Source organism: Aspergillus homomorphus (genome assembly GCF_003184865.1).
Source record: "Aspergillus homomorphus CBS 101889 unplaced genomic scaffold BO97scaffold_2, whole genome shotgun sequence".
Taxonomy (NCBI): Eukaryota; Fungi; Ascomycota; class Eurotiomycetes; order Eurotiales; family Aspergillaceae; genus Aspergillus; species Aspergillus homomorphus.
In genome coordinates this window covers 351,067-377,611 of record NW_020291888.1, presented here as the reverse complement: position 1 = coordinate 377,611, position 26,545 = coordinate 351,067, and the positions used below count along the sequence as shown (strand labels likewise).

At 52.3% G+C, this 26,545-nt stretch overlaps 7 protein-coding genes and 1 non-coding gene across 8 annotated transcripts; 2 read left to right on the top strand and 6 right to left on the bottom strand.

Annotated features, from left to right (window-relative positions):
• Window positions 1-264: 264 nt before the first annotated feature.
• On the bottom strand, window positions 265-4,255 carry BO97DRAFT_75124 (putative NRPS-like enzyme). The gene is made up of 4 exons (XM_025701038.1): window positions 3,624-4,255; window positions 2,822-3,567; window positions 1,767-2,766; window positions 265-1,705 (listed from the first exon to the last, which is right to left on the bottom strand). Exons 1-4 carry the CDS (start codon window positions 3,909-3,911, stop codon window positions 590-592), a joined length of 3,150 nt encoding a protein of 1,049 aa, XP_025555913.1. The 5' UTR covers window positions 3,912-4,255; the 3' UTR covers window positions 265-589.
• A 139-nt stretch (window positions 4,256-4,394) lies between these two features.
• BO97DRAFT_430832 (Dak1-domain-containing protein) lies at window positions 4,395-6,240 on the top strand (the record flags this gene model as incomplete). The annotated part of the gene is made up of 9 exons (XM_025697462.1): window positions 4,395-4,500; window positions 4,554-4,642; window positions 4,708-5,330; window positions 5,371-5,541; window positions 5,598-5,614; window positions 5,662-5,954; window positions 6,002-6,028; window positions 6,062-6,125; window positions 6,155-6,240. The coding sequence occupies 9 exons, from the start codon at window positions 4,395-4,397 to the stop codon at window positions 6,238-6,240; spliced, it is 1,476 nt and encodes a 491-aa protein (XP_025555912.1).
• Window positions 6,241-6,397: 157 nt separating this feature from the next.
• On the bottom strand, window positions 6,398-8,675 carry BO97DRAFT_381765 (Zn(II)2Cys6 transcription factor; the record flags this gene model as incomplete). Its single annotated transcript, XM_025693262.1, has 3 exons — window positions 6,398-6,973; window positions 7,037-8,522; window positions 8,590-8,675. 3 exons carry the CDS (start codon window positions 8,673-8,675, stop codon window positions 6,398-6,400), a joined length of 2,148 nt encoding a protein of 715 aa, XP_025555911.1.
• Window positions 8,676-9,188: 513 nt separating this feature from the next.
• On the bottom strand, window positions 9,189-11,184 carry adB (adenylosuccinate synthase ADE12). The gene is made up of 4 exons (XM_025692347.1): window positions 10,832-11,184; window positions 10,672-10,740; window positions 10,130-10,581; window positions 9,189-10,070 (listed from the first exon to the last, which is right to left on the bottom strand). Exons 1-4 carry the CDS (start codon window positions 10,872-10,874, stop codon window positions 9,360-9,362), a joined length of 1,275 nt encoding a protein of 424 aa, XP_025555910.1. The 5' UTR covers window positions 10,875-11,184; the 3' UTR covers window positions 9,189-9,359.
• A 503-nt stretch (window positions 11,185-11,687) lies between these two features.
• On the bottom strand, window positions 11,688-14,637 carry BO97DRAFT_439722 (DnaJ domain protein). The gene is made up of 4 exons (XM_025698007.1): window positions 14,475-14,637; window positions 13,310-14,413; window positions 13,133-13,214; window positions 11,688-13,073 (listed from the first exon to the last, which is right to left on the bottom strand). Exons 1-4 carry the CDS (start codon window positions 14,569-14,571, stop codon window positions 11,831-11,833), a joined length of 2,526 nt encoding a protein of 841 aa, XP_025555909.1. The 5' UTR covers window positions 14,572-14,637; the 3' UTR covers window positions 11,688-11,830.
• Window positions 14,638-16,005: 1,368 nt separating this feature from the next.
• BO97DRAFT_439721 (putative JmjC domain protein) lies at window positions 16,006-17,759 on the bottom strand (the record flags this gene model as incomplete). The annotated part of the gene is made up of 1 exon (XM_025698006.1): window positions 16,006-17,759. The coding sequence occupies exon 1, from the start codon at window positions 17,647-17,649 to the stop codon at window positions 16,006-16,008; it is 1,644 nt and encodes a 547-aa protein (XP_025555908.1). The 5' UTR covers window positions 17,650-17,759.
• A 229-nt stretch (window positions 17,760-17,988) lies between these two features.
• Window positions 17,989-19,915, bottom strand: BO97DRAFT_402401 (GTP-binding protein Obg). Its single transcript, XM_025694493.1, has one exon. It carries the CDS (start codon window positions 19,761-19,763, stop codon window positions 18,072-18,074), a length of 1,692 nt encoding a protein of 563 aa, XP_025555907.1. The 5' UTR covers window positions 19,764-19,915; the 3' UTR covers window positions 17,989-18,071.
• Window positions 19,916-22,846: 2,931 nt separating this feature from the next.
• Window positions 22,847-22,918, top strand: BO97DRAFT_t40. The gene has a single exon. It is a non-coding gene; the product is annotated as a tRNA-Glu (tRNA).
• The last annotated feature ends 3,627 nt before the right edge of the window (window positions 22,919-26,545 follow it).

Here is a 26,545-nt window from a genome sequence, read left to right as displayed (position 1 = left end):
TCCAGTATCTTCCGACCAACTATTGGATTCTGAAGCAAGCACAGCCTCGGCAAATTCCATTGCCGGTTTCTCCAACAGCTCCCAGTTCACCACCCTCTCTTCCCCCCTTCTCAAGCATGGTCAGCATCTTGAAACACCAAGTGATATCATATTGATTAGCTGCAAGGGATCCCAACCAACTGGGGGCCATTGAGTTTGGGATCTGGGCACTGTTGGTGCTGTACCAATGATCCGGTTTCCTACAGAGGTAGTCTACATATACTTGTTTGTTCCAGTCGGTTAGATTGGAAGAAGGAGAGAGAGAGGTTTGTTGGTGCCTGATAAAAGTGGACCATATAATGCCTCAGGCTGACTAGCCTCCATTTGTCATCTGACCCGTTTTGGGCTTGGCCCCTTTTTGCCTTCTTGCATGGCTGCCTTACTATCTGGCTGCCTGGGGCATCCATCTCCATGCCTTATTCGAGTGGCGATGGGAAACAACCCTGAAGACAACCAACCAGCCATCCTATCCCAGTCATCGGATTGAATCACTTCATGTTGATCATCACTCCTCTCAATCTAAATGGAAATCCCTAAAAAACCAAGCAGATTACCATTCAGTCCGCCATACATCTACAAACTTCCGAATGAGCCCAGTCTCGATCAATTCCACTCCTCCCTTGAGCGATGGACTCGCGGCCTCGGTCTTCTCCATCTGAAAGCTCAACCCCGACCGACCCATGCTCTCATTGTCGTACTTGTCCGTGAAAAAGTCCAGCAACTTGATGGCAGGGTTTTTCGTCGGGTCTGGATCAGACGCCCGGAGACGCTGAATCCACTCTCTCTTAGGCAGAATCTCGAAGTTGAGTCCCGCTTGCCGGAGGGCAGGGAGCAGATCCTCCGTCCACCGGAAGGTCTTGGAGTTCTGTACGTGATATACAACGGTGGGGTCTCGAGCAAAGACTGTCGCCTCTGGCGAGGGAGTAATGCCACTGAGCTCTAGCACTGCTTCGGCCACAACGTCTACGGGAAGCCAGGCCGGGGTCTCGTCCAGCGCGGGCAGAGCTTGCAGAGTCTTCGCGGTCTGTAGCATCAGTGGAATGGCTTCGGTGCAATTCCACTTGCCAGTCACGGTGTCACCGACGATCTGACCAACGCGAAGGACTTTGGCAACCATGCCAGTGGTTTCGGCTGCCGCCTGGATGATTCGTTCGGCGACCAGTTTGGATCGAGCGTACCCCATGTTCTGCGCATGCGACAGCTCTGGGATCGGTCCCTCGGCAATAGTGGCGGGCAAAGGAGTTCCTGCCGCTGCGGAGATGGAGGAGCAAAAGTAGAACTCCGCAGGAGACGATCGCGTGCTCGAGAGACACAGGTTGATCAGGTTGTGCACTCCCCGGATGTGTTGCTGCTCGAAGCTTTCGACGCCCAGGGTGAAGTTGACAGCCCAAGCCGCATGAATCACCTTGGTAAGTGACTGACGCAGGTCATCAAGCACCGGAGGCGTCAAGCCTAGATCCTCGCGCCCGAATTGTGACGGCAATGCCACAATTTTGGACACGTTGATCATGGGCAGGGATCTGGTGGCCAGGCTTGAAAGCACGCGGTCGAGCGCATCACTGGGACTTGCCGCCCGGACAAGGCAATAGACCTTCTTCACGGATGGCTTCTGCATGAGACGGGATAGGATGTACACCCCCAATGAGCCCGTGGTACCAGTGAGGAGCTGGTGATTTGGGTCTGGGTCAGTAAACGGCAAATCTGCTTGAAGGTTTCCTGAAACTTACCACCGTCTCTTCCTCAGCTGGTCTGCTGGCGAAAGTCGAGTATATGCTGATCAATCGTGCCATGGCACTCAGCTCGTCCTTGGCACTGCTCTCCTGACCTGTGCGGGCTGCGACCAAACGGGCGGCGAGCTTCCGAATATTTGCGCAGTCGTAGATAACATTATGACTTAACTGAGCTGAGCCGATGTCGACTTGATCTTGAATCATGCCCCGAGCCTTGATAGCCTGAAGACTGTCCACGCCCGCGTCGAAAAAGTCCGTGTTTACATCAATGTCCTGGAAGCCTAACTCAGTTCGGAACAGTGTCAGCAGGAACTGCTCAAGCTCTTGTACACTGTTGAATACGCGACGATGCACTGCTGCGGAACCACTTCCTTGGATATCTCGATACATTCCCTCGATCAGATCACCAAATTCGAGGTAGCAGCGATTGCGGATCATTGTGCCCTTATCCGTGGCGGGATACGAACAGCCAGGATCCAGGACGATCACCATGTTGCGGGATATCTGGCTGAAAGCCTCGGAGTTCTTGTTGGCCGCAGCTATATCAGGCCACACCTTATCCAGGATCTCAGATTTCGTCATTCCTTGACATTCAACGCTTGGCACGACCAGCAGACCTGGAAGCGGGCGACCCACCCCATACACGAGGTTGTCCTGAACGTATCGGCTTTGACGAATACGATGCTCAATGGGCACTGGAAGCACCTTCTCGCCGTTGACTAGTGTGATGCGATCATCCAGTCGGCCTAAATACTTCCAGGCGTTGGGGATGGACGGATGCTTCAGGAAAGTATCGCGCGTATGGAATGAGTTCGGGGGGTCATCGGAGTTCGAGCTGACCTTGGCAGGTAACCCATCCAGCACGACGCATTCATAAGATCCATCCTCTAGCGGGATCATCTTCAGGAAAGGAGCAACCTTATTCAGCGGCCGGACATAGTTCCATGCTTTGTCCTCCGGTGGTCGTTCGGAGGTCATGAGTTGTCCTAATTCGGTTCTTTCTTTGAGGTTAGCACTCGGTCGGGGAAAACATCAAAGCAGGGCGAGCTTACGCGCCGTAATGGCTGATCAGTCGCACGCCTTGATTGACGAGGAGATCCCCAAGATCATCTGGGCAGCTGCTTCCTCCGAAGAGAACCTGTTGGCACTGTGCTAATGCTGCCACACCACCTTCGACCTCACTCAACAGCTTGAGCACATATGGCACTCCATGAAAGCTTTCCGGGCCCGTGGTCTGCATAGTCTCGAGAACGTGGTTGCCCGTTAAGGGCAGGTTGGCATTGTAAATTGCAACTGGCTTTCTCTTGAACAGCGACCGGAAGAACGTTGACAAGCCGTGATTATGATAAAGCGGCAGGGTCAACAAGGCCCGGTAGCCTTTACTGGTGCTGTAGTTGGCGATGCACGCTCCGTGTGTCTGGAAGATGGGCTTCGGCAGCCCGGTGGAACCGGACGAGTGGATAATAAAGGCCCATTTCTGAGCCAGTTGAGAGTTGTCGGTCAACTGCAGAGTTGATTCGAAAGCGCTGCGCGAGTAGGTTGCGTGCTCTGGAATCTGGAAGGTGGCAATCGCCGCGGAGGAATCAAGCTTGTTTACTGCTTTTGCAGTGGACGGAGAATAGAGGAGATGGGTGCATTTGGTGGCCTTAAGCAGATTGACATAGGCTTCCGTACTGAGACGGGTTGAGAGCAACAGAACAGCATAGCCCAATCGGGTCAGTGCAAACAGCGATACGATGTAGTCAAGGCTTGAGGGGCCAAGGATCGCGACGACACGGTTTTCAGTCGAATGAGAGAACTGTGCAGGCTGGTCAGACTGTGAGGGAAGTAATTACTAGGAGGCTTGGATCGTACCTTGGACAGTCCAGCCTTGTTCAATTGCTCAACTGCGCCGTTGGCGAAGCCATCCAGATCGCGAGCAGTGTAGTATGCATAGTCGCTCACTCTATGGGAACTCTTTGGATAACCAACCAGGGGTAGGTCTGGCGCTTCCTGAAGAAGATGCAGCAACACGTCGTTGATGGTTTGAGGGGTGACTTCTTTCTCGTGAGGCGGGGTGGGTGGAAGTTCACCCAACTTTCTGGCCTTTGCCACACTGTCTATGTCTGATGTGAGAAGCATGGCTGCGTTGGACTCAGACATTGAAGCATTATCTTCAGGCTAGTCTGTGGTTACCTGCATATAATGTCCTGTTTATGACTTGCTCCTTGAGGAACTCCGAGGCGGGGTCGGCGCTTACGGTTAGGGCTCGGCTCGGATAAGTGAACCCCCCCTTCGGATAAGCGTCAGCCCAGCTGGGCAAACAACAACCCCTGCCCGGAAATGTAGAACCGAGAAAGGGACCTCTTCCGTGGTCTTCTGTGTTGGCATATTCCGCACTGATCACCTTGGTGGCGATTGGTCTATGCCAAAGCATGGCTCCAACCGAGGATCCCGTGAGTGTGCTTTTGGTATGGGCTGCTTTACGCAGCGGCCCGGAAACCTGCGTCTAGGGCGACGTTGTACAGCTTTCATGGACATGGATAAATGTCGCCAGAAGTAAGCTGAAGCCGCCAAACTGGCTCAAATCTGCTTCTTCGATTCCTGTAATTATAGGATCAAAGCAGTTGTTTATCGTTGAATACAATGGCAGCCAGACACTTCATCAACGACGGTACTACCCTGGTGCAGGATGCGCTCCAGGGTCTAGCACTGACCCAGCCAGCGCTGATCTATGATAGGGAAAACAAAGGTGGGTGACGTACCTTGAGCAACTCCACCTGGGCAGATACTAATTGACTACAGCCATCATTGACTCGCGTCATGACGGCAATGCAAGAGTGACTCTGATACCAGGAGGAGGGACAGGACACGAGCCTTCATTCACTGGCTTGGTGGGCGAGGGCCTGCTGCTGTTTCCGGATCCGTTTTCGCATCGCCAAGTGTCCACCAAATACAGAACACAATTGCCACGGTAGGCGGATCAGCCAGAACAGTGCTGATCATTATGAACTACACCGGGGATGTCCTTCACTTCCATCTTGCCGCGGAAAAGGCTCGTCTAATGGGCCATGAGATGGCCGTCCTGGTCGTTGGTGATAATGTATCAGTTGACCGGCGTAAAAGTGGCAAAGTTGGGCGGAGAGGACTGGCTGGCACTGTTCTTGTGGAGAAAATCCTTGGAGCGGTTGCGCGGAATGAGTCGACCACTTTGAAGCAACTGCATCGGCCGGGTGAGGACATCGTGGCGAATCTGGCGACGGTCGGTGCCGCTTTGGAACATGTGCATCTGGTGGGAAAGCTAACAACAGACTTGGCAGTCCGGACGGACCAGGTCGAGGTTGGCATGGGAATTCACAACGAGCCAGGATGCTACATGCTTGAGCCCCAGCCTCATATCTCCGTTCTGGTCGACCAGATGTTGGATAAATTGGTGAACCAGTCTGACGAAGATGCGGCATATGTGCGCTTCAATGATGCGGCAGATTTGGTACTGATGGTCAATAACCTCGGGGGCGTTTCGAACATTGAACTTTCAGCTATGACCAAAGTTGTCGTCGAACGCTTAGGTAATTGGAGCTTGTCTTTCTCTAATTGAAATCCGCTGAAAGCAAATTCGCAGGCGACCGCAATCTCCACGCGATACGAGTATACGCTGGCGCTTCATGACAAGTTTAGACGGGAAGGGGTTCAGCATTACACTGCTCAAGGCCAACAAGGCTATGATACAAGCTTTGGACGCACCCACGTCGAGCCCAGGCTGGACCGCTCATCAACGCCTTGAGGGTCCCCCGTTGCAAAGAAATCATTGTCCTTTGAGCATAGACCGGCCAAACTATCGGAATCTAGCTCGTCACGATTGAGAGGTCAGTTCCTCCCTCTGTGCTCTATGAAGGGACAAGAACGGCCGAAGCTGATCTTGGCTGTACATTTGACACTAAATCATTTTCGGCGGCCATCACTCGTGCCTGTGATAAGACTGTGACCGCAGAGGAAGAGATTGACCGTTTCGACTCTTTGGTCGGAGATGGTGACTGTGGATCTACTCTGGCCCGGACAGCTAAGGCGATTCTGCAGGGTTTCGAAAAGGGCTGGTGCGTCAATCCTGACGGTGATGCTTTCAGAGCGGTGGAAGCCATAGCTAAAGTCGTGGAGGACAACATGGATGACACCTCAGGGGCGCTTTACGCAGTCTTCCTAAATGCAGTCGCTGCATGATCGCGTGAAACAGGCCTGCAACTGGAGGAAAAGAGAAATTGGTTGGAACAGCGGATTGGAACGTAGCCTGTGTGGCGGAACTTGATGCTCTGCAGCGTGCCACACCCGCACGGGTTGGGGACCGGACTTTGATGACGCACCTGAACCATTCATTAGAGTGTTTGAAAGGGGCGAGGCACCACTTGAAGCTCTAACAGCCGCCCGGACTGGGCGTGATCGCACGTGGGGGATGCGAGCTTCCCTGGGACGCGCTGTATATGTCCCAAAGCAATGATGGAGTGAAGTTCCTGATCCAGGGGCCGCCGGACTCGTTGTGTTACTTGAAGGTCTCTTGTTTTCCTTTTCTCTCCAGACTGTTCTGCACACCCATCGAGTCAAAGCCTTCAAGGCCAGCCTTGAGTTGAATTCTCGGTGAAGGCTCCCTGACGAGGTTATGCACCTTGAAAGCCTTCAAAAGGAAAGAGATAGTCCAGTTCTCCGAGTCCAGCGGCTGCCAGCGAGTCCACAGCGCCCCAATCGGAGACATCCATCATGCCCGTCTCGGCCAATCCATCGCTTACAGGGTTTCCCTGGGAGGGTTGCGGGTGTAATTGCGCAGAGGTCGGGTCCATCCACTGATGCTCCGAAGCTCTCATGCTTACCTGCATAGTCTGTATATCGAACATGCTATGGCTCACTCCTGGCTTTGCGATGTGCCTTGGTTCGGTACTGGCGAGTCCCTGCTGTGATGGAGAGCGGAGACTTGACGGGAGTGGTGCCTCACTTGTCACGACACTTGGCCGAGTCCGGTTGATAGCAGCTCGAGCTTCTTTCCGAAGCTCCTCCAGGACTACCACGTAGCGCTGTGCGAACGAGGAACGCGGCCCACAGAGGGCGAGATCTCGCTGGGCTTGCTCTGCGATCCGAAGATAGCTGCGCAGTTGGTCCGACCGGTTCACTAGCGTAGAGCCCTGGACCACACGGACATATAGAACTACAATCGCCGAAAAGGCGTAGTAGTGCGTAAACTAGCAAATTTTCAGTTGACGTATTCCAAGTCGTGTAGTTAGGCTAAACTCCTTGCTACTTACCCAGAAGGTGGAATACATTCTTCGCCGATTGCATAGCTCGCGGACGATAGCGGCAATTTTCATGGCTGCTTCGAGACACAGCTCAGTGTACTTTCTCGTTGACTCAACAACTGCCCTGTCACTCTGCGAACGCGGGGTGGCGATAGAAAGTCCAAAGTCTTTCAGGATGAACGGTCGGTATAGCAGAATCTGAGCATGATAAAAGGCGAGATTAAGCACCGTATACTGGCGTTGATACGTCAGCATCAGCAGATCGACGCTCGGTAGATCGAGGAAACTTGATAGCTCCTGACGCCAGCGAGACAAGCCAGCCCCGTACTTGGCAGCAGCAGCAACTTCCACTTGCCCACTGGCCCGCCGGGCCCCGTACACATCATGTAGGATACCACCAATGATGACCGACAGTTTAGCATGGTAAACGGGGGCGAGCATTATGCTCTGCGCAGATGTTGCTGCCGGAAGGATCTGGTCGGATTTGATTTGGGCGTCATTTGCGACCGTGGGGAGTTCCTGGTCGATGTCGTCGTCGTGGAAGATGCGCGGCCGGCCCAAAGCGGCGCTCAGGTAATTGTCAAGACTATAAGCACACCAGAAGACGCGTTTCCGACACTCTCCATCCACGTAATCAAAGCTGGAACTCCGGTCTCTCCTACGAGCACGATGAAGGCCGATAGCAATGGCCAGCCGGGCGGTCGTACCGAACAAGCTCCAGCAATGATTGATGCGAGACTGTGACAAGAGGTAGAAGCACTGGGCCAAGCGGGCCTGCACGCTCGTCAGGCGCACTGGACCTGTCTCTGCCGCCAGATGGTGCTCGGCTGCCGCTAAGTAGAGTGTGCCATTGACCGACGCTCCGATGCCTTGATCCGACTCAGCTAAACATTGTTTCGCGTGGGCTAAGACCATCAGGACCAATGCGCGAATTGAGCGCTTGTCGGGCCCAGCAACAGCTGAGTCCTGCAGTGGGCCATAGAACTCGGAAATCCAACACTCGACCTGCGACTGATGGAGAAAACGATGGGTTGGAAAGGCAAAGTCAAAGTAACGAGCAACCAAAACGTCTGCATCGGAGCGAGGCGGGAGAAGAAGAAAAGCCGGGTCCATATTCGACAAGGGGGCATCCCCAAAGCTGAAAATTGGGGCATTGATGGGGAGGGAGATTTGCTCGTGCAGTCTCCTCTGGGCTCGGATCAGGAATGAGACCCCCGACGAAGGGCCGACGTAATGACCCTCCATATCGGTCTGATGGGCCTCAGGCGAGTTGCGGGAGGCTGCACCATTAACGAAGCCATCCTCTCTCAAGGATGAGGCTGGAGACTCGAGGGTGCAGTCGGTGGTGGTCTCGGTTCTTGGAGGAGTGGTGGGCTGTTCACGCGAGGGAATTGGGGGGAGTTTCCCCCGGTTATATTCGGCTGTGTAGTCACACGATCTGCCAGTACGCTGACAGAGAGAACAGGGAAGAGTGCCTGAGCACCGTAACTTCTTCCTATCGAAGTGACTTAGGATCATCTTCACGAAGGAAGGAGAAGATGGATATATGGAGGCCGAGATACCGTTTGCAAGCGTCGCAAGCACGAGTAACACGTACACGCTCTTTACCGCAACGCCTTTTACGAGGCGGGTCGTCGTGGGACTTCATGTTGGTAGTATTATATGGATGTGATGATGAATTAGATGGTGGTGAAGTTGCGAGAGGAGGTGAAGGTTGGAAGAAGTTGAAGAGGATAGAATCAGAAAGCGTGGAGATTGAAGGGGAAGGTGGCTACCCAAACAGCTAACTAGAAAACCCCACGGGCAACAGCACAGACCACCTCGGCATAACTACCTACTCGCTTACTATACAACTATCTATCTAGACACACCAAGGCAGGGACTGACTACAGGGTTTACATTATAAGGTATAAGATCGGTTGTAGACTCTACTACTAATACTACTACTACTACTACTACTACTACTACTACTACTACTACTACTACTTTTTTTTTTTGATGTTAGATATTGGTGACGTATTAGTCTTATCATCCTAAATAATTAGTTACATACATTGACGCATCTGTTCTAATCGGTAATGCGCGAATTTGCATCATTCACATACACCTACCTTATTTACAATTAGTTCAATCTGAGAGATTTAAAAAAGAAGTTTTTGTACTCTAATTTATCTGCGACCCAGCAGTCTACCGTCTTATCTCTGTAGACAATAGTACAAGTCATCCAGAACTAAAAACATGCATGGAAAGAAAAAGTTTACTGGGTGCTTAGGATATTATACGAGAAGGTGGGAATCAACAATCGAGCGGCGCAACGACTTCGACCGCGTGCTTACTCGCGGGCAATCATGTCGTCACGAGCAGGGCCGGTACCGATCCACTTGACCGGAACGCCACCGAGACCGCGCTCGATGTACTCGATGTAGGCACGGGCGTTGGGAGGCAAGTCCTCGTACTTCTTGATACCCATGGTCTTGGTCTTCCAGCCGGGAAGAGTGATATACTCGACCTTGACCTTCTCCAAGACCTCGGGATCGGCAGGCATGGTGTTCTCCGTGCGGGTACCGTCAGGCAGGATGTAAGCGACACCGACCTTGATCTCGTCGAAGTCGTCCAGAACGTCCAGCTTGGTCAGGTTCAGGGCAGTGTAGTGGTTGATGGCTTGGGAGTAGCGGCAGAGGACCATGTCGAACCAACCGCAGCGACGACGACGGCCGGTGGTGACACCGAACTCCTTACCGACACCCTGCAGCTTGTCACCGAACTCGTTCAACTGCTCGGTGGGGAAGGGACCGGAGCCGACACGGGTAGTGTAGGCCTTGACAACACCGATGATGGAGGAGATGCTGGTGGGGTTCAGGGACAGCGCCTGGACGGCACCACCGAGACCGGTCGAAGAAGAGGTCACGAAGGGGTAGGTTCCGTGATCCAGGTCAAGCATAAGAGCATTGGCACCCTCAACCAGAGTGTTAGGAGCATCCTTATACTTCTGCAGGAAGGCCAATTGGTCCACGATGTAAGGGCCCAGGCGTTGACGGTAATCCTGCCAAGGTCATCAGCATCTTGTATACACGCATTGGGTTCCGGAACATTTAAACCCACCTTGAAACGCGCAAGCTCATCCTCAACACTGTACTCCAGCTCGCCAAATCGGGCAGTGTATCCCGCGTGCAGAGAACGCAGCTTGCGCTCGAAAAGAGCCTCATCCAAGATCTCGCCAACGCGAACACCGCGACGAGCAGCCTTGTCACTGTAGCAAGGACCGATACCCTTACCAGTGGTGCCGACCTTGCGACCACCGAGCTTAGCCTCTTCCAGGCCATCCACGACGGAGTGCAAGTCGAAGCAGACGTGAGCGCGATCCGAGATGAAGATACGCTTTCCAGCGGTAGTCAAGCCCTTGGTCTCAATAGCCGCCAACTCCTTGAAGAAACTGGGGATGTGCACCACAGTTCCCGCGCCAATCAGGTTGACACAGGAAGGGGAGACAAGACCGGAAGGAAGGATGTGGAAATCATAAGTCGTAGAGCCATGAACAATAGTGTGGCCCGCGTCTAGGTGTCCCCCAAAGTTAGATCGCGTCATCCACCGTCGCCGGTGAGCATGTTTGTTGCAGGAGACCACAAAAAAAAGTCAAAACTTACTGTGGCCGCCAGCGGCACGGCAGCAAAGCGTAGCTTCCTGCGCAAGCATATCCGTAATCTTTCCCTTTCCTGCATTCAATCAACCTGATGTCAGCATGAATCCATTGCTGAAGAGGTGGATCCGAAAAGGATCTGGATGGCAGCAGCGTGTTTCTCTCACCTTCATCACCCCACTGGCTACCAAGGACAATTGTGACACCCATTGTGATTGTGTTTATGATGTGTGATATGAAGATCTAGTGCAATTGACTTCTTCTATCTGGAGGGACTCTCGAACTTGCGACAAGTAACAGAGAGGGAGGGAGGAACGACTGGAGGCGGGGCACGATAGTGGGTATGGCGGATATGAGTCAACGGATGAATCCGGTGTGGGTTAAACTGGCAGAAAAAGGATTCTGAAGAGGCGATGGCTGTGGTAGAGGGTTAAAGAACACCAAGAGATATCCAAGCTATACCAAAGGTGACTGGAGCAGCGGCGAAGAGTTCGCGACCGTCAAAGACCAAAAAGCCGAAAAAAGAAACGGAGGGGAAGTCTGCGGAGGGGAAGATGATATATACCACTGACTAACTCAACTCACTAACCCACTAACTCCCTGGTTGGGCGGGTCTGCCGGTGACTCCTCGATCGGTGCAGTGCGTGTCATCTTCGTACCGTACCGTACTCTGTCATCCCCTCTTGCAGCCCGTGCCGCCCGCATTCCATGCCCCATTTGCCGGTATTACACATTACCGTCGCCAGGCCCTGCGGCGGGGTCCCGCCGTATGCGGTATTTGCTTGCTCGGAGTGCTCTCATCCTTTCCCTGTTGCTGGTCGGGGAGTTCCGACCGGTATCGGGCTTAGGGCTTGGGGTTTGGGGCTGGGGGCCAGGGCCTCTGCAAGTCACGAATCAAGAAGGAATGATTACCAGGAGGGTACATGCTCATATATCATGAGGTCAAAATGTATATACATGGTGAACAGTATCGAGTCACGACGCTTCTTTGGAAGGGAATCTCCACGACTGTGATAAAATATGATACAGGATATCATCATCCGAATAAGAAAAACACAACGCCAACGCCTGATCTGATGCATGTATGCGACTTTGACTGCGAGCTAGGCAAAATACTGCCCAATGCCTTGTAAGCCAACCCTCGCTCTCTCATACTTCGTTGCGCTCTAAAGAATCTTCCCGTCGGCCATGATCCATTCGCGCAACTCGCCGAGTTTCGAGATGCAGTCGCGGTGCAGTTCCCGGGCCACCTCCCAGTGCTTCTCGACCTCAAGATCCTGGTCCAATGCGAGTTTGTACGCATTGTAGCCACCTTTCGCGCTACCTGCTACCATGGCATCACCGTTTCCCGGGTCTTCTGGGTCCAGCTTGACCTGCGCCGCATCCCCAATCGCACCGATCCAGTTGGGAGACATGCCCGTTTCGATGGCATCCTGGCGGGCACTGAAGTGCTGAATCATGCGGCGATTGAAGGCATTCCATTCAGACATGTATACCGTCATTTCGGCAACATAACGCTCCCATGCTGCCCGAGGCACTCCCAGTTGTCGGGAGCCGGCACTGAGAGGGATCATCTCAGGTACATTGGGCCGTTTTGGTGGCCGAGGCAGGTTCAACCTTCGAGGACGAGCGTCCCGCGTTGTTGTTTTGGGGAAATCGGCGCGAGATTCGAACGGAAGAGTGACGTGAATGTCCTGGAGGTCTTCGATGCCCCCGTTCGTGTTTTGTGTGAGTGGAACCGTCTTGCTCAAATCTTCTAAGTTGAAGTTCTTGGCGTTTTCTTCCTTCTGGGCTTCGTGAGAAGCTGGCTTCGTCGCTGGTACGGTCTCGTCGGTCTTCTTCGTCTCGTCCGGTTTCTCTGTAGTCGTGCGAAGTGGCATATCATCAATATCCATCGCTTCCACGCCGGTATTCCCCGCTTTGGCCGTGTCCGGGATACTAGTTTCCCCATTCAACGTTGTTGGTACCTCGTCGGCTTCTGTCGTAACAGTAGCTGGCTGAGGAACGGGCCGCGTCTTGGTTGCCGCCCTTGGTTTGCGAGGGCTTCTCTGCCGCTGGGTCGAGGCTGTTTGTGTCTGCTGACCCCCTCCATTCTTCGGTTCGAACGACATGTTCTTGAACATCTCGGTCCATTGGTCTGCAGGGAAACCAAACTGAGCGAAGGGGGCTGGCTGAGGTTCAGGTTCGGGATTTGGTTTTTCAGTATTCGAGGCATCCGCAGAGTGTCCTGTCCTGTCGGTCGCCTCTCGAGTCGCCGATCGTCCTCGCTCATCCGTGTTCTGAGAAGTACTATTGAAGAAAGCAGCCCCATCCCAATTCTCGGCAGAGAACGTGCTCCGCATATGCTCATGACTACTGCTCTTGAAGCTCCTGTTCGGAAGGCCGCTACTTTGTCCGGGTCCTTGTTGTCTATTTTCGAGCAGTTGTCAGCTAAGGAGTTTGTTACATCTCCCAAATGCGCAACGTACGAGTTTAATGGGCTTCCAAAGTCGAAGAAAGAAGACGTATCAAAGGCATCCTTTGCTGCTGTAGTATCATTTGCATGAGGCTCTGTTGAGGTGTGTCAGTATCCATTTAGTTTTATAAAACCATTTTGTCGACATGCATAGAATACTCAATGGTATTTCAGTGTGAGGTAAACATACCGGGACCAGCCGCTTGAGTGTGCTCTGTATGGAAAGCAGTGAAGTTCCCGTGAGGGTGCAGTCTGCTTTTAGGGACCGCCTTTGGTTTTCTCGCCAGGAAGTCTTCCTCGTCCTCGAGATCGCTGGAGCTGGTGGATGAATAGTTCCGGTTTTTATCTGCTTTGAATTTGGGACTAGCGCTACGATACCGTCCAGCCTCGTGGGCAGTCGGGCTGGGTGGATTGGTCCGGGAGCGAGGTTTGGGACTTTCAGTTGAATCGCGCATACTTGCGGAGCGCCCGAGGTTGGCGCTGTCAAAAAACGTTCTCTCTCCGCCAGCGCTGGCATACCTGCTCCTCATCCGCTCGAAATCAGGAGTGTCTGTCCGATTTTGAGCAGCTTTCTTCGCCGTTGGCGACGGCGCAGCCCCAAAGTACGCGTTTGGAGTTTGGGAACGTTCATTTCGACTCGTATATGAGGATGTGTGTGTGGCCATAGGCTCATCGCCGCCTGCGGAGTGCGGAGCAAACCCATGCTTTTTCTTCCTCGTTTGAGTCCGCGAGGGTTCTGGGCTCTCCGGCTTGTTGGATGTCCTGAAGTACTCGAAGGCAGACTTCGGCCTTGTTGACGGCCCGTTTGCCTTGGGTCTAGGCGTAGCTTCGGGTTGGCCAGCGCGTCCCGTACGGGGATCAAATGACGACCATCCGCCCGGCATGCCATTGCCCTTCATTTCCTGAAACCCTCTATATGCGTCCGCCCGTGTCTGACCTTCGTCGTGGGTCTTTTCCCATGGCTGTTTCGGAGCCGCGCGTGCATAACTGGCATATCGTTGAGCGCCGCTCGAGGGCCCCGCATGAAAGGACTGTGGGCGTGCCGAAGGGTGTGGTTTCGTAGGCGCAGGTTTCGGAGAATAGGTGGAGGTTTGAGGAGTCGTGGCCGTCTTTCGAGGCGAGCTAGTTTTCGAGGGGCCGTAGAATTTGCCGTACCCAGCGCGCAGTCGATCCGTGTCATACCGCAATCGTTGTTGAGGGTCGATGAGAATCTCATGAGCCGCCTGAATGGCCTGGAACTTGGAGATGAACTCCACCTCTCGGCCGGGGTTTCTGTCGGGATGGTACTTCAAGGCTATCAAGGGTTAATATGGCACTTGTAACAAGGCTGTTTGTTATCAGGTCCCCGCTCTCACCTAATTTTCGAAACTGCCGCTTGATTTCTTCGGTTTCTGCACTTGGTGTAAGCCCCAAGTCTGCATAGTAATCCCTCCGCACGTCTGCCTTAACCATCTTGAGAGGACGGTCGGGCCCGCAGTTATTTGCTTCTCTTCAAAGGAGTGTGTTCTACTAGAATCGCGCCAAGGGTTGATCGTGCTGTACACATGACCTCTCGCAGCAAGCAGAGGGTCTGGAACTTGAAATATCCTCGGAGTCAGGCGAGCGGCAAAGGAACGGCTGGAGATAAATGGAGGGGAGAAGGAGAAAGCGAAGCGGCTGGTGAAGTTTGGCAAACGAGGGATTAAAGTCGAGTCTTGTCGGCTCGGAGGTTGCTGAGGGGGAAAAGGGACAAAAACAAAGCAATCAAATCGTTACTGATTAGCCTTGTTGGAGACCGACTTCTATTGGTGCCATGCAGTATTAGCCCAGCCCTTGCAAATGATGGCCAATGTATGAAGCAATGCAAGAGAAAATTTGCTTACCTCCTGCGTCTTTAGCCCACCGCTGGGGAACTCCTTGTTGGGCGGTTCAATAGTTCGACACGAACTTTTTTTCCCTATCGGACTGCGCGCCGCGATAAAGCGAACGAACATGATCTCCCGGAGCAACAACACACGATCATCCGCCTCTTGCTCCACCCCGACCGAGCATGCGACGTGGTGATTCCGCTGAGCAAAGGAAAAAAACGGGTAGAACGATGGAAGAACAACGGTTTTAGTATCGCAAGAACAGAACCCAAAGTAGAAGTGAAGTGCTAGTCTCCGAAAAGAAAGAAATCCGAGCCAGGCACGCGAGGAGGAGAGGAAAGTTCGGGACTTCGGACAGTCGTATCAATGATTGGGGAAGAACGGTTCGAAACCTCAGTTAGTTCCAGACTTGAGTCACGGCATGGATTCTGGATTATATATCGTGAAATCCAATCCACTTCGTGTAAGAAGTCTTCGAGAAACTAGAAGCCTATCTGTCTTGAGTCAAACTAAACGCTTGGACCAGACGAGCAAGAAAATATGGGGTACACAAGACAGTTTAAGGTTGGCTGCTTTCCGCCGCCAACTCATTATTGAACCGGCTTCCATTATTTGCTGCCCAATTTGGAATCCTGATCTCGGCCTCACCTTTGCTCCACACATGAAACAGTACTGTGAGTCTGTGATCTCAGTTGGACTAGATCCGTTGCCCTGCTCTGGTCATTATTACCAGCTACCCAAGCTGTCATGACTATGGTCTGCCTATCCGGTTTTCTACTTCCTACTGGAACAGACCACACCCCACCATCACCATTTGTTTATCTCGTATCCGACTGCTCTGGCGCTTTCGGGTCCGAGCAAGTCTTGTCCTCTCCCAACTTCGACCAAGCAAGGATATCAGCTTCTTGAATATTCGTGAATGATCGATTACCGTCAACTTAATCAGAAAGGCGGTTGGTGGCACAATGTCTGTTCAATTGTCTATAGCGCTCAATGCAGCATGACCCAATGAGTACGCGTACCAAGACTGCAAGAGCAACTACTCCCACCAAAAACTAACGCTGATACCTCCCTGGAGACTACGCACATAATGCCACCAGCCCACGGGTATATACAAGCACTCCCCCTCCTTGAGCACAGTCTCGACGTACTCTGCCTGCAGGAACCCCGGCCATTCAGCCTCCCATTGCTCGGCCTCGGCCGGTGACATCTCGATTTTAGTTAAATCCACCTGCGAGGTATTCGACATGTCGATGAGCTGGGCCTGCTCATCTGGCTGCGTAGCTATCTCTGGCGATGAATGGCAACTGGCGGCAGCAGCAGCGGCGAGTTCCCTCCGGATTTGAAGATCAGCTTGCCTATCTCCCTCATCGGAGAACTCGTCCGAGGATCCGTTCACAACCTCTTTCCCCTTCGGATAGATCTGCGATGCTGGAGTATGTGGGGAGTAGAGTCGAATGTATTTCGCCCCTACCACTTGGACAAAGATGTTGTGGTAGGGATCGTGGTGCAAGGGCGAGATGGTCCATGACGGACCGATCCAAGTGTTGATGACAGGATCGTTAGAGCTATCATCATCCACGAAGTCATCCGCCGTGGAACCAGACTCGGCTACGCCAGGATCAGCCTCCATCTGGTCTTGCATCTGCGGCGGTTTGACGGCTGCCTTTTGCTCTTCCATTTCCAGCTGGTTTTTCAAATATAACGGCGTACCTGGTTCCGGACCAGGGGGTTTGATATAACAGTAATCAGGGACACCTATATCTTTTCGCAAAGCCGGAATTTGGGTCAACAAATCGTGCTGCGCCAGATAACCGGTCGGGCCACCCTGACCCTCGTCCCGGTCGATGTATTTGTCGATGAACTCTCCGAAGGGAATGATCTTTTGACCCCAATCCTTGTCCGTGTACGCTCGGCCGAGCTCCACGGGAACCAGTCTTCGACCGTCAAACGTGCGATCATTCCAGTAGGAGCGAGAAGACCATGGTCGGGTCGACAAAGCGGGCCAGTGTCCCACAGCATCGGTGATCACCAAGGGAGTTCGAGCGTTATAGATGTGAGACTGGAACCGTTCGAATGAGAGACGAGAGACACGAGGAATAGGGTACTTAATCTCAGGTGCTGGTGCTGAAAGGGTGGAAAAGAGCAAGGTAGGCTCGGGCTGATTGTCTGCTGCGTTTTCCGATCCCAACTTGGTTGCTGTCTGCAAAGAACTGATCAGGAGTTCAATGAAAGCCTCGCGCAGTGGCGCGCCAGTCATGATGATCGCTCGATCAAGCATGTGTATGGCGGGTGTAAGCCACGGGGCGTCTGGGCCAATGCGAATCTCCTCGTCGTCGCCAAGGCTTGTGAGCCCCTGGAGAAGACGGCGAATATAGGACTCCTTCGGCTCATCTCTGAGCATCAGTGTGCCTGGGAAGTTCAGTCCGTCGCAAATATCAAGGCAAGCTTTCAGGATACTGGCGTCCGTGTAGAGTCGAAGCCAACACGCGTCCACATCTTTGTAGGGGAAAACATGGAGCCAGGAGTTTGCTTCCTTGATCGCCTTTGCGGGATCCTCTAGCAATAATCTAGAGACTTCCTCTGGACGACCTTCACAACATCGTACGATAGGGTCTTTCTCGTCGACCTCTAAAATGGATGTAATGGCGTGGTGGATGATCTGTGGGAGTTGAACACTCATGACCCTCAAGTTCGACGTTATAGTAGTGGAGAAATCACTGGTCTGTGGAGATAAAGGATAAGTAAGATAGTTGCGCTGAAGATGAGGGTGCGGATTGATCAGTTGTAAAGTATTTCCTGCGGCGGTCAAACGCGCTGTTGACCGTTTGCCGCGACTTCCTTTTTTTTCCTTTATGGGTTGCCCGACGTCATGCGGGGATACTCAGGCAACACTTTGGACAAGAAACTACGGTCTACAATCGTCATTCGGATGCTCTGCTATGTTTCAACTCAAGCCGTCGCTCAAAGAGATTTTTTGACCGCAAGTATGGGTCGAGGACATTTGACAAAGAGATGTTTTCATTCACAACTGATGCTATATTTACATGGCTTCGGCCGGTTGGCATGCTATACTTTACATCGGCACCAACGTGCACCTAACAATCAACCCAATAATTCCATCACTAATCGGGGAATACGAGCAACGCCTTCACCGTTGATGGCGCTGACAGGGACAGCGCAGATTCTCTCTTTCCACCCTTCCTGCAAGCCTCCCGGATGATCGGCTTCTCCCTTCTCAACAGCTGCGAGATATCTCCGCAACGCTTGAAACTGCTCCTGGGTTTCTGGAAGATCCGCTTTTGTGGCCACGACAAACCAAGGCTTGGTATGGATGGGTGGCATTTTAAGCTCGGGGAGAGGATCAAGCTCTTGCTTCGCGGTAGAGCTAGCAGTGCTAGGAGCCACGTAAGTAGGTTCTGGCGCTTCTTCCTCGGAGAAGAAATCCGGTAGCTCGTCTACTGGTGGAGGCCATGCAAGCATTTCCTGAACTTTCAGCGCATGCTCTGCTTCGCGCATCCGTTGAAATTCACCGAGCTCAAGCCATAGGTTCTTGAGACCTTGAATAGGATCACCAACGCTGAGATCGACGACGAAAGCAAGGATGCCAGCTCGTTCGATATGGCGCAGGAAACCCAGTCCCAAGCCCCGATCAAGGTGAGCGCCCTCGACCAGACCAGGGATATCGGCAATGGTGAAGTTGGTCCGTGGTTTTCTGCCCTCCAACTCGACCAGAGGTCTCCCCTTATGATTATCAATGACAACCGTGCCGATGTTTGGTTCAAGCGTCGTGAATTCCCAATTACCAACCCGTGTGCGACTGTTGGTCAATGAGCGAAGCAAGGTGCTTTTTCCAGCATTAGGCTTCCCAACGAGTCCGACGTCCGCAAGGAGCTTGAGTTCGAATTCAAGCTCCAGGCGCTTGCCACCTTCTCCTCTAGACGCAAATTTCGGTCGGCTCATTGCACGGTGCGCGAAGTGCGGGTTACCCATCCCTCCCACACCACCTGCCGAGAGCAACATCGGCTTATCCATATGGCTTGAGAGGTCAAGGTTGATGGGCGCTTTGGGCTCCAGCGAGGCGATATGCTGTCGCCGCGGCGAACTTTTCGGAAACATCGTAGTCAGGTAATCGGACGGATTGGCTCCGGGGTACAGGACCCAGCGATCGCGGCGAATCGAGGTTATACCGAGGCCCTCCTCCGGTTCTTCGTTCTCCATGGCGCGCTCGTGCCGCTGGCGTATTTCTTCCTCCGTCACTGGGTCGTACCGATCGACTTCACGTACGACCGTACCGACAGGGACCTGAAGGAGTACGTCCTCGCCGCGTTTGCCGCCCTTGCTCTTTCCCTGTCCATTTCTGCCCCGACCCGCCTTGATGACCCCTCGCCGGGCGAGTTTGTGTAAGCTGGTCAGCCCTTCAACGGCCTGGATGTAGATGCTTCCACCGCTACCGCCGTCGCCACCGTTCGGCGGGCCCTCTTCGACATATTTCTCCCGAAGAAATGAGACGCATCCGTCTCCGCCGGAGCCCGACCATATCGTCGAGCGACACTTGTCTTGGAATATGAACCGCGAGTAGTCGTCGGGTAAGGGATTGAGATGGGAGGATTCTGTGGGCTGGTCGGGCAAGGTTGCCTGGCTTGCAGGTCGCTGCGCCTCGGCGTCGGTGCTATTGTGTCGTTGGCAGCACCTGGGCACGTGAGCTAGTGCAAAGGGTGTTCTATGTAACCGGGCCGACCGCTGAAAGCGTAGGAGTGGAAAAGAGCGTAAGAAACATGTTCGTTGAGCGGCCATGATGTGCGTTCGGAAGGTATTATCGAGTATCGTTCATCATCAAAGCAAACGATGCACACTTCTATCTGTGAGTAGTATTCAATCAATCAATACTCATCTTCTCCTTGGCTTTCAAGAAGTAGCACCCGGGTTCTGTGGTGTGCACTCGGGGATGGAAGCCGGTCGCTGTCTATGACTTCAGTATCGCATGCAGGAAAACTGTTGGTCATGTGTCTGTTATCGGCACGTGACGATAAGGTCTGCCGCTTTCCTCCGCCCTCGACGCTCCTTCTTTATGGCAGAATAGCTAGACTGACTCGAGTGTATGGTTGGAACCTTATTTAGACAGAGATCTAGAGTTTATCTATGTCTAATTGGAATTATAACTGAGCTAATAGCACTGCAAGTGCGACTCGTTCACCGGTATGTCATCCTTGGCGCACGAAATCTAGTACTAGGTTCCAGAGATATATTTTTAATGATAGTGAAGGCGAGAATTATGATGACAGCTAACACTACCAAATCCCTGTCTTCTAGACGAAAAGCCCACCCCGCTACTAGACAGAAGCAAGGTGAAGCAAGTCTTCATAGCATGCTACTCAACCGACATCAGTCTGCCTACAAGAGCATCATTACAGCCTTAACATGTTGCGAGTTATGAGGCGGACATGAATCCCAATTGCATAGACATTTCAAAGAATGAACAACCTGGGAACCCCCATTGCTCCCTGTGAGAGTAGTTAGCCATCACGGCCTCAAGAGCGAGACTCACCATTGCTCCCTGGCTTCTCTTCACCGCAGGAATGCAATCATCCCAATCCCGGAAGCGCCACGGTAGGGAAAGCCAGGCCACGAGGACCCCTGTTTGATCACTGGGATAGGGGAGCGTCAGCTCCCTTCGCGCGGCGCCATCGGAGCCGATTGTGCGAGACAGCATAGCATGAATCGGCCGCACCCCGTCTCGAGGAGGGCATTCATGCAGCCACCTGCTTGCTGAAAGAATTCGAGGCGCAATCCGTGGCCGCTGTGGTGTTGGTGGCCATAGGAGGCCTCCCATCGCAATCATCATCCGGGCGACAATGGTATGCATGCCTCCAGCCTAGTTGTTGGGGTGGAGGAGAGCAGCAGAAGTCGAAGATCGCTCATTCGTGACTCGGCAGCAGATAGTCGCAGTCAATTCATCATGAGAAATGACCGACCTTGTAGTTCTCACCTAGGGCATTCATTCTCGATCCAACCCACCACTCGGGACTTCAGAACAACACCTCCTCCCTTCCCGGGCAGTAGAAGTACCGAAATGTCAACACGCGAAGTACATGAATGGAAAAAGCCTGTTGCCATTCAATACGAAAGTTAGCGGCGGGTTCTTCTTCGGAAACTGAAATTAGGTGGTCACATTGAGATTTGATCGCAAACGCACGAAATACACGAAGCAAATGCCCTTGGTTACCGGACCAGCTTCGGATGTTCGACAAGGACAAGCCCTATTTCCGAAACCAGCGGTATTTTTCACCGGCAATACCTCGTAGACAGCCAGCACATCTGAACAAGCAACTACGAGGCGGTCCTGTTGAGTGATACAATCCGTTTCTAAATACATCAGGGAAACGTAGGAATGCGCGCGCGCAACTGGCGCTCCTGGTTAATCCTCTTCAAGAAGATGGATTTCTGTAGAATCGATAGAGCCCTGTGACAGGCCGGCCTTCTGGCACCATAGCAACCAAGCCACATGTATGCTGCAGAGGCAGTAGGGATCTTTGAGAATTCCCACATTCGTTGGGGAGATAAGGTGAGGGTAGTTCATCGTCTTTTCCTGGAATCTGGACCGTTCCCCAGAGTTGAAAACAGCGACAATAACATTGTGGAGCGCGACAAGTGGGCCGCGCTGTTGGACGTATCATATTTTATTGGAGCCAATAGGCAGCCTAGAGCGACGCAACAAAGAAACAACAGCAGATAAGAAGGAAACCCTTGTGCAGAGGGGGAGTCAGGAGGGTATGGGAGAGAAAGTGATAGGGAAGGAAAAGTAGGAGGATCCATCATACGGATTTTAAAAGGGGTGAGAGGGGAAGAAGATGTGTGTATACCGCCAATCCAGCAAGACCTCTCCCCCTTCAAGGACCCAGACCTATCATGAGCCCATACTAAACAATGAGGGTGTCAGGATGTCATCATGACCAGGTTTAAGCCTGCGTTTCACCTTTCAACAAGGAATTTATACATGACATGCGTAGAACTGGAAAAATCAGCCGCCAATGTCTGATTGCAGTATATGCACGAAGACAGTTGACGACCGATCAATCTATGTATCATCATAAGCAGACTCGCGAAACGGGAGAGTATAGTCAAGTCTCTTCTTTCGATGCCAGCCCCCGTTTTCCGGATGAGCTCTTCCTGGCCAGGTATTTGCCTAACCAAAAGGAGAATGGCACTTTTGAAGATGACGGACTTCTGTTCATCTGGCAGCTGGTACTTTTGTCTAGGCTGTTCCCCGAGGGATCGGCTTCTCGTTCTGTCCGATTTGAGCCTAGACTGGCTGTTCGGCTCCAATCTAGATGCAGATGCTCCATTAGTATGCAGCGGCTAGTCAGTGGACTAACTAACACTGACTCAGCGATCAATGATGACAGTCATATATCATTTGACGTGTGTTCGATATGTATCTGATCGACAACCCCCAAGCCAGCATAAGTGGGGATGTCTATTTTAGAACCATCGGACTCAAAAGCCCAGGCTCTCAGATGGTGGAGCAGCCTGTGCAAGTATCGATATAGGGAACGTCAACCTGCCAGGGAAAAGAGTGTTGGGCCGATCGTAAACGAAGGCGGTTGCGTCTGCATCGCGACCGCATGTGTTACGACGACTCGCGAAAACTAGGCTGGTCTCTTTGTCAGGGAAATGTTTGTTGCTCTGCTAAGGCATCAGCACACTTAGGGTCTCAATACACACTTAGGACCGCCTGACCAGGGTCAATTGTCAGATGCATTGGTGCGATGTTGTGTGATAGAAACGGGAATACTCCGGAATCCCCGATTAAACGGTGACGACCTCGCATTGTTCTCTAGAAGGTGTAAAGCATTTTTAAGGCACTCATTTCAACAATTTCCGATGTGGTGTAATGGTCAACATCGCTGTCTCTCACACAGCAGCTCGGGGTTCGATTCCCCGCATCGGAATACATTTTTTCTCTTTTTTGTGACTGTCTTTGAGTCTTCTTGGATCTTGCAGGTGGGGAGGCGATTCAAAAAGCCTGAGACGAAACCGCGGGATGTGGTCTGTGTCTCCACATACCGCCCTGACAGGGCCAATAAAATCACTAGCAGCCGGCTTAGAGCTCGGCAAGCCCTTCTCTAAGGTAGGCGGTGTCAGAAGCTGAGCCCTTAGCCAGCTGGCCGAGCTTCCAAGTTCAGGAACCCTATCATACCTTATTCAGAGGGCTCCAAGCATTTTCATCACTTCAATCCAAGTAGTCTACCGTTGGACGCTCGTTGTAACCTGAAGTGCATACTTGCCTCGGAAGCGCGTAGTTCGATTCCCCTTTGCTTTGTTCTCAGTGTAAGGCAAGGTGTCTGCCACCCAATTGGTATGGGAGACTAATGCCCGAATCCTGTGCTTGTCTGATGACTCGGGCCCGTCAATGGTCCGCGATAGCCTGTTTCTTCATGGGCCTGCTTCATGAATGGACCACGAGTTACCAGGATAGGTAAAAGGTCCAAAGTACGAGTATAGGCAGAAATACCCGGTCAAGCAGCAATAACCTGTCGCACCACTGACATGCGACGCGATAGCAGTCAGGTGGTGTCTGATTAAGGCAGTACTAGAAGTGGGCTCGGCTGTTGAAGTGCCGTATGCAACGGGAATTGTGCAACTCGATGCCCTGAACACCGAAGGCGTCAGACATGGACAGCCAAAGCCTAGCAGATGCTTCAGAAGGGGCCACGGTGGGCCGATACATTAGGCGATGGCCCGACAAACAAGGCGAACAATGAAACTTCCAGTATGGTGTACATACAGATGGATGTACATACACGTCTGCATGTACGCAGTTCTTAGATTAACCCAGTCCCTCGGGCTCATGGCTGGAGGAGGCGCCGGGGGGGGGGGGGGGGGGAAGGGTACTGTCGGCGTACTGCCTGCCCGCCTCGCTTGCGGGACCTGGAGGCAAAGAGCCTAAGGAGCCGAACCGTAGCTGGAGCCTGGAGGTATACGGGTAACAGCAGCCGGGTTGAGGATCGGAATTCATACTCAAAATCAAGGCCGCGGCCCTCCGCAATAAGCGCAGCAATCAAATGTACCGTCGCAATCTTGGAGCAAGTAGCCGATCGACAGCAAATCTAGACGCGACACTGGTCCATCGCCCCTGGACGTGAAGTGTAGAGATGGTGGTTGATGAGTCGGCGTTCACACAGAGCCACTTACATGACAATGCCATTGGTCTATAGTCTGTTAATGATGCTGCAGTAGTACGGCCGTCATGCAATTTAACAGATTGTTTTCTTGGTTCTCCATGGCGCGGGGGTCAAATTGAGGTGGATGGACTGATGGACTGACACAAAGTACGCACTCTGTGTTACGACGCCCAGCAAGGATTTCCGGGGGGTGGGGGGTCTACGAGGACGCTAGAATTTTAGGGACACTCACATCCCTGCCAGGAATCTAACATGCGTTTGATTGATGTGCTTTTCTGATGTATGCTAGGAACTCCCACGTTGAGAGCAGGTGGGTACGTGATCCTCGCGATCACTGCTTGTCCTGATTAGTTTGAGTACTGTTTCCCACCTCATCCCCTTTCCCCTCTTTCTTCTTTCCCCCTCTCCCGATAATTATGATACATCCCATCAATGCCCTCAGTCCATTTGGCCGCCTTCCTTGATTGACAGCCACCGTTCGACCAGGCCTGAGGCTCCGCAGTGGGGGTTCCAGTGTAATTCAAGGGCCTGAGCGAATGGGATCGCGTTCCTGGTACCGCCGGAAGGGGGAGGATTTGCTTCCCCTGCAGCTCACATGATCAAAAGCAGACCCAGCTGGAAATTGTTCTAAAATGGGGCCAAACGCAAAAATTCTCTAGCAAGACTAGTGCGCAAGAAGTAAAGAGAAAATAAAATAAAAAAAGAAAAATAAAAATGGCGGGAAGGCAGACATTTCAAAGACTAAAGTCGATCAATCAACAGTCATGACTCGATGAGCGATGGTGGTTCTTTTTTGGCCTGGAGAACAGACCCATCCTTTCTCGATCCGTTATCCGTCGCCGCGGCACCGGATCCCAACTTCCGTTCGAGCAGAAAGTCCCCCCATTCCGTTTCCTTCTGAAAAAGCAGTCGAACTTCGCCACCCAAGGGATTTCATATCCATCGAGATTGTGGCTGCGCGCTTGAAAAAGGCAGGTGGGTGGGGTGCGATGCGTTTTGGCCTTAGTCCTTAGTCTTTAGTCCTTACAGTCGTCGACTCAAGTCCGAACACCCTGACGTATGACCTAGCTTGCTAAAGTGGCTTACCTGGACTACACGGTGTCCAGGCCCGAAGGTCTCAGTCATGGTGGCTCGCTCAATACTAGCAGTTATGCTCGGGTGCCTGTCCTACACTGACGAATCTTACTTGGACATTGGGCTTTCTTTGAGTTCTTGCTTTTCGTTCGGACCAAGTCTTCTGTATCGTCCGTGGATCAACAGAAATCTTGATTACAACCTTGTTCTGGTGTGTTTGTAGCGGTTGATATACGAGGTAATCCCTATGCCTTGCCGTATATTGTCCACTCGCTATGTGGGAGAAACGAAGAAACCGCTGAATCAAGCCAATTAATCGCCCGCCACAGCACACAACCCAACCCTACTTACTCGTAATATATGGCGATGTAAGTCGCAGAGTTTGGCCTGGAGCGAAAACAATACCCCGTCCGCCAACCCGATACATCAACCCTATCACTCAAACTATGAAAATGATAAATGTGGGGCCAAAGACGGAGGATTTGGACTCGGATCAGTTTTGCCCAGCCCCTCTCTACTCACCTCGTTGCGATCCAGTCAATCTGTAAGTAAGTATTGCAGCTTGACCCTGATTAGCCCTAGCAGGAATATAGTCGAGACTCGAACCTGCTGAAAGTACTAATTACTAGGTACGATTCGTCTGTACCTTCTACCTCCGCCTCCTGTGCCGCGTGATTGCAAGAAAAAAAAGGCCCATCCAGCCGATAACTGAATGCGAGTGTGAATGGTGTAACTTGTGACGCAACGAATGAGGTCACGCGAATCACACATAGTGAACTAGATTTCCCGATCATCGTAACTGGGACGGGATAATAAAGAAGTTTTTTGCCCCCTTCTTTAAAGTCTTAATGTTTCACATCAGACAGAACTATCCATTGCCATCCAGGCTGATCGTTCACTTATGATTATTGGTCCGGGGAAGGCTAGCCGGTTCCAGAAAGAAATACCCATGGTTCCAAAGCAAGGTACGAAGGCTTCCGGGACTTCTTTCCCCTGGGAATCGATAACACTAATGTGCCGTGTGCTAAGTATGTACTTAGTATATCTGTCAGGTTTTTTATTTTCCAAAAGGATGTGTATCTAGTAATCGCCTCCACGGATTACTTGTAGCTGCATTGTAAATACTTCAGGCAAAAGTACAGGCATGTGGGCCTTTTTTTTTTCTCCTTTCTCCTTCCCCGCCGCTAAGTTTGGTTGGGGACTTTTTTTTCTCATTCCCACTTTCTTTGAGTTCGATCCAGAAAAAAAAGTCCGTACTCCGTTTTAGTATGGATGCAACCGAAGCACACTCAGTGTCCGTTTGGCTAGAATAGCTCCCTT

Bases quoted from the DNA above. Each gene is read 5' to 3' on its own strand.
- BO97DRAFT_439722 (XM_025698007.1), bottom strand. From the start codon at position 14,571: ATGGTTAAGGCAGACGTGCGGAGGGATTACTATGCAGACTTGGGGCTT. The intron at 13,215-13,309 runs GTATGTTTACCT...ACACCTCAACAG, and splicing joins CACTCAAGCGGCTGGTCCCG to AGCCTCATGCAAATGATACT. The intron at 13,074-13,132 runs GTACGTTGCGCA...GCTCGAAAATAG, and splicing joins TTTGGAAGCCCATTAAACTC to ACAACAAGGACCCGGACAAA.
- adB (XM_025692347.1), bottom strand. From the start codon at position 10,874: ATGGGTGTCACAATTGTCCTTGGTAGCCAGTGGGGTGATGAAG. The intron at 10,582-10,671 runs GTAAGTTTTGAC...GGGGACACCTAG, and splicing joins CCGTGCCGCTGGCGGCCACA to ACGCGGGCCACACTATTGTT. The intron at 10,071-10,129 runs GTGGGTTTAAAT...TGACCTTGGCAG, and splicing joins ATGAGCTTGCGCGTTTCAAG to GATTACCGTCAACGCCTGGG.
- BO97DRAFT_75124 (XM_025701038.1), bottom strand. From the start codon at position 3,911: ATGTCTGAGTCCAACGCAGCCATGCTTCTCACATCAGACATAGACAGT. The intron at 3,568-3,623 runs GTACGATCCAAG...CAGCCTGCACAG, and splicing joins ACAAGGCTGGACTGTCCAAG to TTCTCTCATTCGACTGAAAA. The intron at 1,706-1,766 runs GTAAGTTTCAGG...CCAAATCACCAG, and splicing joins CAGCTGAGGAAGAGACGGTG to CTCCTCACTGGTACCACGGG.
- BO97DRAFT_402401 (XM_025694493.1), bottom strand. From the start codon at position 19,763: ATGGCCGCTCAACGAACATGTTTCTTACGCTCTTTTCCACTCCTACGC.